This window comes from Toxotes jaculatrix, chromosome 12 (genome assembly GCF_017976425.1).
Source record: "Toxotes jaculatrix isolate fToxJac2 chromosome 12, fToxJac2.pri, whole genome shotgun sequence".
In the NCBI taxonomy this organism is placed as follows: domain Eukaryota; kingdom Metazoa; phylum Chordata; class Actinopteri; family Toxotidae; genus Toxotes; species Toxotes jaculatrix.
This window is the reverse complement of record NC_054405.1, coordinates 2,550,790-2,563,073: the sequence shown is the minus strand read 5'-3', so window position 1 is coordinate 2,563,073 and position 12,284 is coordinate 2,550,790. Positions and strand designations below refer to the sequence as shown.

General features: G+C 42.5%; 1 protein-coding gene across 1 annotated transcript; it reads right to left on the bottom strand.

Annotated features, from left to right (window-relative positions):
• Nucleotides 1-6,812: 6,812 nt before the first annotated feature.
• smfn (small fragment nuclease) lies at nt 6,813-11,047 on the bottom strand. Its single transcript, XM_041051625.1, has 7 exons — nt 10,750-11,047; nt 10,509-10,592; nt 10,351-10,428; nt 10,003-10,114; nt 9,798-9,906; nt 9,298-9,351; nt 6,813-7,524 (listed from the first exon to the last, which is right to left on the bottom strand). Exons 1-7 carry the CDS (start codon nt 11,011-11,013, stop codon nt 7,401-7,403), a joined length of 825 nt encoding a protein of 274 aa, XP_040907559.1. The 5' UTR covers nt 11,014-11,047; the 3' UTR covers nt 6,813-7,400.
• Between the last annotated feature and the right edge of the window lie 1,237 nt (nt 11,048-12,284).

Sequence of the window (12,284 nt, the reverse complement as noted above, 5' to 3'; positions counted from 1 at the left end):
AGCCAGGACCACAGACAGAGAACATGCAGCTCCAGAGCCAGAGACACCTGCAGAAAAGTACAGAGAAAGAGAGAAGAGAAGAGGTGTGCAGAGGATCATGGGAAGTCCCCCAGCAGCCTAGGTCTATAGCAGCATAACTAAGGGATGGTTCAGTTCCCTGAGCCAGCCCTACTAAGGGCTTTATGCTTAACTCTAACAGTGTCTATAGAAATAATTGTGACTAACTATAGGTTTAGTCATAATAACTAAGACTAAAACTGTAACTACAACTAATTATAAGCTTTGTCAAACAAAAAGGTTTTAAGTTTAATTTTAAAATTAGAGAGGGTGTCTGCTTCCCGAACCCAAACTGGCAGTTGGTTCCATAGGAGAGGGGCCTGATAGCTAAAGGCTCGGCCTCCCATTCTACTTTGAGAGATTCTGGGAACCATAAGCAAACCTGCATTCTGGGAACGAAGCAATCTGTTGGGAAGATATGGTACTATCAGCTCTTTGAGATATGAAGGAGCCTGGCCATTGAGGGCCTTATATGTCACAGAACATATGTTTGTGTTCTGTAAAATATATTTAAGTTTTGGAAATGAAGCGTTCAAAACAATACAAAACAAACAAACAAACAAGAAAACTAAATGCAGCACTGCAGCTTGAGTCTATTGTGCAAACAACAATAGTCTGTTTCAGTGCAAAAACTACAGCTAGCCACCATAATGAAAGAAAATGAAAAGGATTCATAGCAGCATATTCTCCTCTTTTACCAGACCCTCAACAGGCTGACATATTGATCCATACCCTTATTAACAAACTGTTTCAGTTTGTTATTTATTCAGTATTTTTTCTAAAAATGGGTCTCATAGTCCAGTTCCTCACATAGTGCCTCTCCTACCATTCCTGATTTTGCACTCAGAATATACAAGTGTAATGCAGTAATGAGATCATGTGACCACTTTTTTGTTTTTTCTTACTTACATTAATATGGCAAAAATAATAATTTAAAAAAATCCACTGAGAGGAAGAATAACAATGCCTTGCATTTTATCCCTTTTCCCAAGAAGCCAGCAGAGATAAGCTGTTTCTTCTTTTCACCATTAGCTGACAATGGTGACTTCCACTCAGAAGAAGAATGTTTCATTAACACCAGTCAAAAGAAGAATGACACTGTGGAGGCTTCACAAAGCACAAGGGAAATACTTCCCAATGTCAGTACTGAGATTCTTTGTCCTCCAGATGGCATTAGCCTTCACGCTTTGCAGTGTTTCCCTCACTGATGATGAAAGTGAGATCTGGTGATGCTTCAGCTGCGGAAGTGAAACCCACTTATGTTCTGTTCTGTCTGTGTCCAGACTGTCCGTCAGAGCACTGCTGTGGTGCACACTCCGGAAAAAATTCTTGTTAATGTTGGCACAGATCAGCATTGTATGGTAGGTGTTACTGTGAAAGTGTCTCCAATGAGTAATATGATATAAACTTTTCCTTTGGAAGGTCTCTGTTGCATTTCTATATATCTGTCTACATAATGAAAAATGAACTTTGATCATGGAAAAACTTTTCGTTTGATTGAAAGCATGTGTCACTACAGTTCCTAAACATCAATTTCATCAGAGAATTCCTGTGGAAGGATGACCGCCAGTGTGAAATGGGATCTTATAAAAGTATTTGATTACCAAGGTAATTCATGTTTATATGCGCACTGTGTCAAGACTATGGGAGGCAAGGACTAGGACCCAAATGCACGACCCCTCAGACGTAGTCCAAAATAATAATTATTTATTCGAACAAAGTATCAACAGAAAATCACTCACGAAGGAGGAAGGCAAACCAACTGGACAAAGTAACAAACAAAAGATCACCCATAAAGGGGAAAAGGGCACTAAAACAAAAGTTACCAAAACAGAACACAAAATCACTCTTACGAGGAAAATGACTAAACAAGGAACAAAACCTAACAAGAAACAAAGTAACAAATTAATTCAACCTGACCTGGGAAACGATGGCTTGGGAAAACAAGATCTGGACAAGAAACAAGACTAAAGACAAAGGCATAAGACAGAACATGGGACACGGCATGGAACACGGCAGGAGACGAAAGCATGGAACATGGCATGAGACGAAACATAAAACAAACTGACACTGGACAAGGGGAAACGCAGACTATATATATACAACAGGTAAGGGGAAACAGGTGGAAACAATTAGGGCGGGGAAAGCAATTACAAAAGCGGGAAACAAGACAAAGACATGAGGTAAAACAAGACAAGATACACAAGGGCAAAGATTTCAAAATAAAACAGGAACCCACAAGACAATATAGACACCAGACAAAAACATAACATTATCTACAGACTAAGACAGTAAGTAAAACAAGGCATGATACACAAGAGCTAAACTTTCCAAAATAAAACTAAACTGAAAATGTCCAAAAGTCCACAAAAGAGTTCCAAAAACAGCCCCCTTAGGGGCTAGTCATGACACACTGTAGATATGTATCACAAAAAGGTGATATCCACCCACACAAGTGCAAAAAAAAAAAAACACACACAACTAAATAACAACACACCACATCTTTTCTATCTCTGAGTTCTAGGAAGGCCACATGGTATTTGGATCCAATTTTGACAGTGTGAAATGCAAGTTGTGTTGTTACAGCCTTTGGCCCAAACTGTTAAACACCCCGAAGTCCCATTTACATAAAGCTCACGGACATGATGTCCCAGTTGCTGCTTGAATGGGGAGCATTACTGATGGCTATATGTGCATATCCTGATCAAAGATATCTCAGGTACATTAGCTAAAGTGTTTCTGGGGTGTTTGGGGCCAATTACAGTAAATCTGGGTTTAACAACAGAAAGCTATTGGTCATCTAGATCTTTATTTCCTTAATACACGTTTGAAGTTTAGCTGATTAATTGATTGGTTTCCTCTGGCTTCATTGACAAGTGCAACTGGGTATCGTCTGAATAACAATGGAGGTGTATGGAGTGTTTTCTAATAATCTTGGATAGATTAGATCTAGGGCTGTGGTTGGCTAAAACGCCTGGATCGAGAGTCAGCTATTTAAAAGGATGTTTACTTACATCTGCTTTAAAGGACTGTGGTACATACCCTGATAATATAGACAGGCTGATTATACCTAGTAAAGAAGTACTAGCTAAGGGTAACGTTTCCTTCATGTGTTTGAAGATACATCAGTGCTGGTTGAGGGAAGGAGGTGATGACTTCTGTCTCTAATAGAACTTTTTTCCTTAAAGAAGCTCATGAAGTCGTGATCTACACTGCCCCCTGTTGATTCACCGTGTAACCACACAAAATAAAAATTGTCACAGTTATACTGATTTGCAAAGTTTGTAGTACAACCCACTCTACAACAGTGAACAGTCATTTGTCATAAATGGATGTAATTTAATACTATGTATTATTACAAATACTGAAAGGAGCCTGACCTGTACGTAAACTCATAACATTGTTGCATGTTGTTGCAAACATGTTGTTTTGCTCCCTGGACTTCACCTAGTGACTGTGTTGTTATTACTCCAGTGAGGAATGATGGAAAAATAACACCTAGGTTTGTAATAAGCCAGAAACGTACTTTTAGGTTTAAAATGATAACCAGGAAAATCTCTTCAGTAAACAGCAACGTTAGAACCACAGCATTCATGAGGCTGATAGCTGTCTTTCCCCTGATCATTTCTATCATGCATCACATGTTTTTAAAATCAGACTACTTGACGTCAGATGAGATTTATCAGCCCCAGCAAATCAATATCAAGAGTTACGATGGTCAAGACCACCACTCCCTGCACCCTGTGCAGTTTGCTCTAAATGAATATTGATCAGAAACAGGAGCAAAACAGAATACTAACACAGTCCCAAAGCTCAGAGAGGTGATACAGTAGTGTGGTGTTGGCAGATTTCTACTGTTTTGCTGTTGCGAGCATTATATCATCAACTTTGGAAAGCCAGGCCTCCTTACTGAGCCTTAGCCATCATGCACACATGAAACTCAACAAGTGTTTCCGTTCTGTTCCCACTTGGAGCCATTTTCTGCCCAGTTCTCCAGCAGTAACTCTTCCCCTCCCTGCTTCCCCTGTCCACTCTGGACTCCAAGCGGATCAATGGAAGTGTATAAAGTGTGACTGCATGACTCCAGTCCTGTCTTGTAAGGTTGTAATTCATTCAGTATCAACATTGCTTTGGAGTTTCTGATGAGGACAGGATATATGTGCATGACTAACCCAGCACCTCCTCTGTCACTATTAGAATCTGTAAATACGTTTTGTTTAACAGCCTATTTAATTTGAGACACACAAAACACATTAGTTCATTTAGTTTCTTTGCCTGTTTGCTTTTTGTGGTTGTAAATAAAACTTTCAGCCCTAATTCCATTTTCCCTCCACTGTAGCAATCCACAAACAGAAGGGAAACAAAGTGAAGGGACAGGATGGAGGGCCAGTCATTCAGCGAGCACATGAGAGTGTGCATGATCCACACAGACTGAGTTTACAGCTCAGTCTCTGTACAGCCCTGTGCTGTGCTCCATGTAGCCAGTTTTGAAATGAACTGAAAATAACAGCTCTGAGCAGCAACAGACTGAAACAGTCCAGGATCAGAGCAGACCGTCAGGCTGTATGAACACAGATGTTGTCTGTACTGAGATGCACTGAACAGTGACACAGTCACTTACTTTTGTATCTACTAGAGTGTCTAAACACCATCCACTTGCTCTTGTTACTGCAGTGCCTTGAGTGGTGTGTACTAAAATGCATTTGAACTGCATTTTAGTATTAGCATTAGAACTGATTTCCCAGAGACCTGTCTAGGGGAGACGTGGCAGCTTTGGCTCTGGATTCCGGACATTGGTGCATAAATACATGAGCAGGATCTTCAGCGATCACTGCCTCATCCACAAAGACAAAATCAAACACAGCTGCAAAGTCCACTTGTGACTGGATCGCCTGAGACTCAGGTTAATGTCAGGTCACACACATCAAGGGCTCGATGAGAGGGTGAAAACCCGCTGATGGTAAACACTGTCTTCCGTCTTACCGCTGAATTGCACATCAGAAGTCACAGACCCGAGCCGTGTGCTTGTTGCAGAGGTTAAACGCTCACAGAGACGTCTGGGAGTTTCCTTGAGGCGAGCGTCTTGCGCTGTGTGTTTGTTCTCAAACATGGATTCTGAGTGCACTTCACCATGGGGCCTTTCACAGCAGCAGAGGTAGAGGAGCAGGACACATGAAGGCTGTAAAAATTTCATCACGGGCATTGCTGAGGAAAATTGGGATTGAATTTAGAGAGGAAGACCAAGTGATGCATGTAAGCAGACATTTTCTTTTAAAAGTTCTAAAACCCTACTAACTGTATTCAGACACATTATTGTTCTGGAAGTGGACACAGGTGTCTTCTCTTTGGAGTAGTCTAAGCCAGCAGCTTGCAGGCAGCTCTGTGAGGACCTGAGGCTTATTGTAAACACATGCAGACCAAACTGATCATATCTGAGCTCAAAACACGTGAGTGCAGACAGTTTGGCTTTATTTAATTAAAAAACCCAAGCCAGCATAGCCACGAGTCTGAACCAGTTCTGTGTCAACAGCTGTGAGTGAAGACCAGTACAGAGTGTGGTACAGACCAAAAGAAACCTAAAGCAGCAGTGGTACCAAGTCCAAAGCGTCCCACAATTTGGACGGTGTGTCTCAAAAGGTTCAAGAAAAAAGAAAGCTAGAACTTGACTGACAGCTTGGCAGCACATCAGGAACCAGGAAGCGGCCAGAGTTTTCACACCACAGCGTGGATGCACACAGTCCAGGTCAGAACACTGTCTATCCATCTCCACATCCTCTCCCCTCACTTTGAAGATGGGTGAGTGGAGGCTTTCTTCCTTACCTTTCATGGCCTGCCTTGTCAGATTAACTTAAATCTGGGAGGCTGACATTGAGTCTGAGCACTGTCACATGTTCACACAGTGTGTGTGTGTGAGAAGTACAAGCTGTCTGCTCCTCCATCAATTTGTGCTGGAAAAGAAAAGAGTGGCAGAGATAGGATGAAAACTGTAACACCATGTAACCCTCCAAAAACCCATACTTCAGTTCAACCCAGTTCAGCCTGAGAGGTACAGGTGTGTATGTGTGTGTGTTCAGTCAGCTGACCTTGAACACTGTTTGCTCTGTTACACAGACATCTGTGTTTGAATTGTGTTCTGTGTGACGCTTTGATGAGGCCTCATCATTTTGACCCAGTGTCCAGAACTTGATTGGAGTCACAGCCAAATCTGATACCATCCCAACAGTGAAGGACAGTGGTGCCTCTCAGCAGCAGGGACTGGGACACTGGTCAAAACTGAGAGAAGGATGAACGCAGCCAAATACAGACAGGTCCTTAAAGGAAAACCTGCTCCACAGTGCCCACAATCTGAGACTGGGGCACCGGTTCACCTTTCAGTACGTCAATGACCTGAAGCACAGGACCAACATAACGCTACAGTGGCTTTGGGGACAGGTCTCTAACTGTCCTTGAAAACCCACACTTACATGCCGCAGAACATCTGTGGAGAAACCTGAAAATGGTGGTTCAGGTGTGGTGAAGCACAGAGCAGCACAGCGTGGTGTGCTTCATACCACTCCCAGCTGCACACTGCCATCTACTGTTGCTCCAATATTACTGCACACTCTACACACCAAGTGTGATTTTATAGGTTACTGTTCGGCTAGTTAGTGAAAAAAAGGAAAGAGAGAAAATAATGTATTACACCACTTTATAATAACAGTGATCAAAATAAAAAAGAGGAAATAAGGAGAAGACAGGAAGCTTTTGACACCACCTCACTGTGTGAAATGTTTAATATTCCAGCTGTGAGCTACTCCAGCATTGAATTACACAGCATTGCACTGTGGGACAGCAGTGCCCAACAACAACATACGCACTTTACATACTCACTTTTCCCGCATGAACTTACGACACGCACTAAACTCTGTTCCATTCAGTGTGTGCTATTTGGTAAATAAAGTTGTCAGGAGTGGACTGGACTATTTCTCAGGGAGCACTTAAGTTTATTTGGTTTCATTGTAGAAATAAGGTGAAATTATAGTCAAACCCAGACTAAAGACGTCCAGATAATACAAAACTGCAAACTATCAAAGGTCAATTCAAATATTACTCTACTATGTTGAACTTGGAGGAGGGGGGGGTTTAAATCAAATGTTACTAGAATCTTGCTCCCATTGATGAAGCCTCTATGTTTAACTTCTGAACAACACTGAAAATAAAGAATGATTGGGCAGCTGAGCATGAACAGAAACTAAAATCAATGAAGAAAGTCACCACTCGCACACACACAATGATCAAAATGCTTTCTTCAGGGAATGCAGCACAACACAACGCTGAAGGCTGCATCGTCTCATTCACGTGTGCTAACTTCTGTTGCTGCCTCCGTTTTCTACAATCTTGCGCTTCTTCTCCTCGGTTGATGATTTGAAGACACCGGCTCTGTAGTACTGCAGCTCTTTAATGCTCTCCCGTATGTCGTCTAAGGCTCTGAAGGGGGGAAAAAAAACAAAAAAAACAAAAAGCAGAGTTTACACTGTTTTCCATGTATAATACATTTTCCTGTGAGGGACAACACTAAAGCTTTCAGGGCAGTAGGAGACCTTGGAGTAAGTATTAAGTACTAAATCTATTCTATTGTTGATGGGGGCTGTCGACCCATCTTGGATTTGATCTGAGCAGCCATGGGCAGCCAGCAGAGGCTAATGAGCAGCAAAGTGACATGTGCCCTTTCAGGCTGATCAAAAACCAGATGCATTTCAGACCATCTGTCAGGGTTAAGTATTTATTTTCAATTTCTTTCCAAGAGAAAACGAAGCTGAAGTGTAAAATCATCAACCCAAACTGCCCCAGTATTTACTCAGTGGCAAAAAAAAAAAAATGTGTTACACTACTCATTACTTTCAGCTGTGTAAAGGTGCCTTTACACAACTCCACATTCTCCACACTCATAAGCTGCATCTTTTATATTTAACACAAGACGCTGCAGTTTAAAAACGCAGGCTGCTCTGTGCTTTGTATGTGTTACTGCAGGTTGCTTGGCTTCACTGCCTGCACACAGCTCTCTATAAGTCCTGACCTCATAAGCCATTTACAAACACACCCAGCTTTACAAAAAAAAAAAATCAGAGGTGGCAGTGAAATAAACCAGAATCCTCCTTTAACCAATGATCGACTGATATGACACATCTGGCCAAACTCCATATTTTGTTGATTTTCGGAAGTAAAGAGAAGCAAATACGACCCCTGCAGCAAACAGAGCCAGACACTGCAAAAAAAAAAAAAGGCAGGAAGCAGAATCTTCTGTCGCTACGTACAGTTAAAATCAACGTGCCGTGCTTCAAAAATGAGCCTGGCACAGAGGAGAGGAATCTGATTACTGATCTGCTGAATGTGCAAGAGGATTGCCAGTAACCAGGTTACTACAGTGCAGGGTTAGTGTGTCTGCGATTACCCTGGTAACCTCATTTATCTCAGTAACCTGGTTACTTACAGTTTACAGTACACCACTGTGCAACATCCTTAAAATGGAAACGATTCCAGCCTCTGCCATCTCAGCACAGATTGTATCATTTACTGGCACAAGTGTAGGGGATTGACAGTGCCGTCAGAAAGTACTCAGAACCCTTCATTTTATCACATTTTAGCATATCACAGCAAAAATCAAGCCATTAGCTACATTACTCTCAAGACTGCAGAAAACGTGCAGAGCACGAAAAGAGGCCTGATGAAGGTTAACACATTCTCTGTTCAGATGAAACCAAAACAAATTTAAATTGAACTGAATTTAGTTTAATGTGAGCCTCTCATTGTACTTTGAGTAGTCAAGTAAAAATAAATACATTTTGTATTCAACGGACAAGATATGGAATTACTCCAAATTCTGTTGCTGTACTCACTTTTGTTGTATTTCAGTGCATGTAAACACACTGTAAGGCTATTCCTGACCTATTTTACAAAAGCCAGTAAGTCAAATAAGGCCTAGCAAATTCATTAAGTTCTGAGACTTTCTACACCTAAACTTTTGCAAAACTTTATGCCAATGCAAAATATGTTTTATCCTCTGTAAAGATCATGAAATAAAAAGCAACCGTGTGTTAATATTCGAGGAAAGGTTCAGTTTTAAATGTCTGTTTGCAGCAGGGGTTGTATTTACTTCACTAAAAAAAAAAAAAACAGCAGAACACATCATTTGCCCAGGGGCGGTCAAACGTTTGGTCACAGCTGTACGTTGATGTGGTGATGTTGTTTCTTATGGTTTACCTGTGGGTGGCTTTCTTGTGAGGTACCATCTTGTATTCTTCTGGAAACCACCGTCTGTAGAGGACAAAAACAAACACACATTAATTTCCTTTCACATTAAACTTATCACACACTTTTACACTGACAATGCCAAACTACAACTGATTTTTTCTGATGTTCTCCTCGAGACTCTCTAATCACTGAGTTACAAAACGCACTCAGCAATGCAATATCAGACCTGGGCCTTTGACATGCTAACTGATGATGGCAGAGAAGACCCCCTTAAAGTATTAAAGTAGCCATTAGGCATGCTAAGCAGACAAGGCAAAACATATGGGGCTACCTACAAAGGACAGGTGAGAGACAAATATGGACGGCGCAGAAATTTTCATCCACACTGACACAATCTCATCGGAACAAAACAGGTCCCTCACAGAACAAGACACCATTATAAAGAATGTCAAAGCTGAGAAAGTTTTCCACAACTTTACACAACAACTGTCTCCACAACAAACACTGGCCTGCAAAGCTCCTTGATGGTGCTGACATCAATGATTCTGTAATGAAGATGGTACATAAACTGTGGCATGTGCTTGTCCAGGAACCTCTTGTCTGCATGCACAGAGTTCCCTGCAGGAGGAGAAATCATAACACATGACTGCAGGAGCCAAATCAGTTCAACAATATCACAGTTCTGCGCCCGATGCTGAAAAAAAAGTAACTCACCAGCAAGGGGACACTGTCCAGGCGGGGTGTGCTGTCTGACGAAGGACAGGAACTCATACTCTGCTTGTTCCAGGGTGACTTTACTGTCCCGTACAGCCTGGGTCAGTCCTGACTGAAACACAGTTACACTGGCTGTGTAGATCACATAACACTTAACCAGTCATTGGAACTGTGATAGAAAATGACTGTTGCGCAGCTCTTTGTTGTCAAAGCCAGTGTTTAGCCATCAGCTGTCACAGGCAGAATACTTTTGTTGTTACTGGGCTCTAGCCAAAACTGTAAAACGGTTGCAGGCGGCAGCTCACAGAGAGCTGTGTTAAAATCATCTCTAACCTCCAGACAGCTTACCTTTCCATGATGCTCCTTACACCACTCTGACATCCCCTCCAGCAGCTCGTCTGGCTGGTTAATTATCAAGTTGGGCCCCTGCCGACCGACAACATAATGAGTTTCATTCACAGCACAGATGACAAGAGGCAGTTCGGCGGCGTTCGGGTTTACATTACCTCAGCCAAGATGTTCAGGTCAGAGTCTGTGATGAGGCACGCCATTTCAATGATCTGGTCCTTCTCTATGTCAAGACCTGTCATCTATTGAAAACACACAGAAAAGTTTCTGTGACTTAACGGTTCGCATCATTTCCTCTACACCTGGATAGCTTGGTATAGCCTTAGCTAACGTTAGCAAACGTATAAACAGTGGCGTTAACTACACAGATACACGGCGGGTTTTAGTCCTGTGACTTGCCTCCAGGTCCACCCAAACCATTCTCTGGGACATAGCGGTGGACGACATGCTGATTCTTCTATACACCGGAGCGTCAAATTCGGAGGCGAATCTGGAAGTAACGCCGGGGCCTGTTCCCGGTGCGGTGAAGGGGCGTATTCCGCGGCTTAAAGGCGAGTTTGAACGAAAGGCTGCACTGGAAGGACGGAGCACGAGCCGCTTCTTCCTGCTAAGAAAGTCCAAAGCAGCGCGAGCACACGCCGAAGTCCGCAAACACACCGGCATCCTGGGCCGACTTTTGATCTGAACTGTCGTAAAAACAACTTCGTCACGTTATTCCCTCTCCACCTTCAATGGGTAAGAACACAACAATCCACACGAGGGCGCCCTTAAGCAGCTATTTTTTGGAGTCAACTTGAAAACTGGGAAACCCAAGATAAAAAAAACTTGAGGGAACGAGAAGGACCAGGGCCAGATATACAACAGAGGTGTGAGTGATAGTCATATAGTTATTGCATGTCCATAAATCCACACAGATTTAGATCAACTTCCCCACATTTTTGAATAAATAAGCACAATAGCTGTCTAGGTTTTTTGTATCTGCTTTCCATAAATAAAGAAAACACAGAGAAACCATTCCACTCAACTATAAAAACAGTTGTAAAATAAATAAATAAATCGTTTCTTTATTAGTTCTAATTTTTTATGTAAACTCTTTTGTCCCTTTCAGGATCATGCCGGAACGATGACTCCTTTTTTCCAGTGATCTGATTGGTCAGTAGTTTCCACTTAACCTGGTCTGGAACAGGTTAACCGTGCAGCCTAAGTTACCATGGCGCTGTAACCCAGTAAGAAGTGAACCACCATTATCACCCTGAAAACCCACAGTTAAACCTGAAGTTACTGCACTAACCCCAAATCCTACTTTGTAGTACAGGCCTCAGGTTTGCTCAGGTGTGTAGAGTGTGTGTGTGTGTCCCTGCAGTAAATGCCGCTGCAAAAACAGAATGTGTATCACTGCAAGAACAATTTCTCCTTAGCGTAAGTAGATTCTTGGCTCTAACAAGGTGTTCAGAGGGAGAGTGGAGTGTGCTAGAGCCTGCAGGGTGTTGGGGAGGTGATGAGGGGGAGCAATAAGCCAACACCTCACCAAACAGGGGCAGAGGTGTGAGCAGCAGGCAAGAGTCAATAGAGGGTCACTGTAAGGTCAGAGCCTCACATTTAAAGTTGCTGTCTGGACCAAAACACCAAAGTAGTTAAGTACTGAACTGACTGTTGTTGTAATCATCAACAGACGGAACATTCTACTGACGTGATGCTCAGCTGATGAGTTCACTTGCTGTTGCTTCCCAGACGGCCAGCTTCCAAGTTGGACAGAACTGAGTCCATTCACTTTGGGTCCACTAGCCTCTAGTCAGCTTCCCCTGTAGCTAGCACCCATGCCTGCTTGCCACCAGCATATGTCCTACCCTGAGTCTGTTTCCGTCGGAGGTTTCCTCCTGTTTAAACAGGAGCTAAACTTAGATGCGATCTTCATGAAGGTGTGGTATGTAAAA